The 1,742-nt window shown below is 49.2% G+C and overlaps 1 protein-coding gene across 1 annotated transcript in view; it reads left to right on the top strand.

Annotated features, from left to right (window-relative positions):
- Positions 1–1,742, top strand: part of LOC122547825 (E3 ubiquitin ligase RNF157-like) — a gene marked incomplete at its 5' end in the record, with an annotated part of 16,120 nt that overhangs the window by 1,224 nt on the left and 13,154 nt on the right. Inside the window, one exon of the mRNA XM_043686402.1 lies at positions 278–437. Within this exon, the coding sequence (XP_043542337.1) occupies positions 278–437 (160 nt within the window). The remainder of the gene's footprint in view (positions 1–277; positions 438–1,742) is intronic.

Genomic DNA, 1,742 nt, shown 5'->3' with positions numbered 1-1,742 from the left:
ACTGTGGGGGGGGTTTACTGTGGGGGGGTTTTACTGTGGGGGGGGTTTACTGTGGGGGTGTGGGTATACCGCGGGGCGTGGGTTTACAGCGGGGCATGGGGTCACTGCTGGGGGGGGCGGGGTTTGGGGCTAAGGGGATAATTTGTTTCTCTTCTGTCCCACTCTCCCTTCCAGACCTGACCCCCTCCCCAGTCTCCCCTCCTCTTCCCCCCCTCCCCGGGGTGACCCCTTGCTCAGTGCTGCTCTCGGTCTCTCTCTGTCTGCCCTCGGTGTCTAGGTCCCAGCCGATGAGCTGAGTGATAACAGTGCGGAGTGTGTCGTTTGTCTGTCTGATGTCCGGGACACCCTTATCCTACCCTGTCGTCATCTGTGTCTCTGCAATGCCTGTGCTGACACCCTCCGATACCAAGCCAACAACTGCCCAATCTGCCGGCTCCGTAAGATCACCATAACCGCTTAATAACCAGTGTAACCGCTTAATAACCAGTGTGATCGCTTAGTAACCTGTGTAACCGCTAAGTAACCAGTGTAACCGCTTAATAACTAGTGTGACCACTTAGTAACCAGTGTGACTGCTAAGTAACCTGTGTAACCACTAAATAACCAGTGTGACCGCTTATAACCAGTGTGACCGCTTAGTAACCAGTGTAACCGCTAAATGACCAGTGTGATCGCTTAATAAACTGTGTAACCGCTAAGTAACCAGTGTGACCGCTTAATAACCAGTGTGACCGCTTAGTAACCTGTGTAACCGCTTAGTAACTAGTGTAACCGCTTAATGACCAGTGTGATCGCTTAGTAAACTGTGTAACCGCTAAGTAACCAGTGTGACCGCTTAATAACCAGTGTGACCGCTTAGTAACCAGTGTGACCGCTTATAACCAGTATGACTGCTAAGTAACCAGTGTGACAGCTTATTAACCAGTGTGACTACTTAGTAACCAGTGTGACCGCTTAGTAAGCTGTGTGACCACTTATTAAACAGTGTGACCGCTTAGTAACCTGTGTAACCACTTAGTAACCAGTGTGACCGCTTATTAACCAGTGTGACCGCTTAGTAACCTGTGCAACCGCTTAGTAACCAGTGTGCCAATTTGTAACCACTTAGTAACCAGTGTAACTGCTTAGTAACCTGTGTGACCGCTTAGTAACCTGTGCAACCGCTTAGTAACCAGTGTGCTAATTTGTAACCACTTAGTAACCAGTGAAACTGCTTAGTAACCTGTGTGCTAATTTGTAACCACTTAGTAACCAGTGAAACTGCTTTGTAACTAATGTAACCACTTAATAACCAGTTTAACTGCTTAGTAACCTGCATGAGCACTTAGTAACCAATGTGACCTCTCAGTAACAATAACCAGTCTACTCTGCTAGTAACCACTGTGTCCCACTAGTTACCAGAATGGCCACTCAGTAACCAGAGTTCCTTCTCTCATAACCAATATGCCCCCAACTACAGTAATGAGTGTAGCCCTCTAGTAACCGGTGTGCCCCACTAGTTACCACTGTGACCAATAATACCAGTGTGCACCATCATGCCATGGCCCTCGCCAAGCTCTTCCAGTACAGTTACAACAATGGCATCAACCCGACAATGGGGAAAATTGCCCAGGTATGTCCTGGACACAAAAAGCAGGACAAAGCAACCCACATGACATGTCCCACATCCACAAACTTCCCTCCCCCCCACCCGGCGCTCAGTAACAGCAGTGTGTACCATCCCCTCCCTCCCCCCACCGACG

The sequence above is a fragment of the Chiloscyllium plagiosum genome, unplaced genomic scaffold (assembly GCF_004010195.1).
Source record: "Chiloscyllium plagiosum isolate BGI_BamShark_2017 unplaced genomic scaffold, ASM401019v2 scaf_15180, whole genome shotgun sequence".
Classification (NCBI taxonomy): domain Eukaryota; kingdom Metazoa; phylum Chordata; class Chondrichthyes; order Orectolobiformes; family Hemiscylliidae; genus Chiloscyllium; species Chiloscyllium plagiosum.
This window is presented reverse-complemented; position numbering and strand designations above follow the sequence as displayed.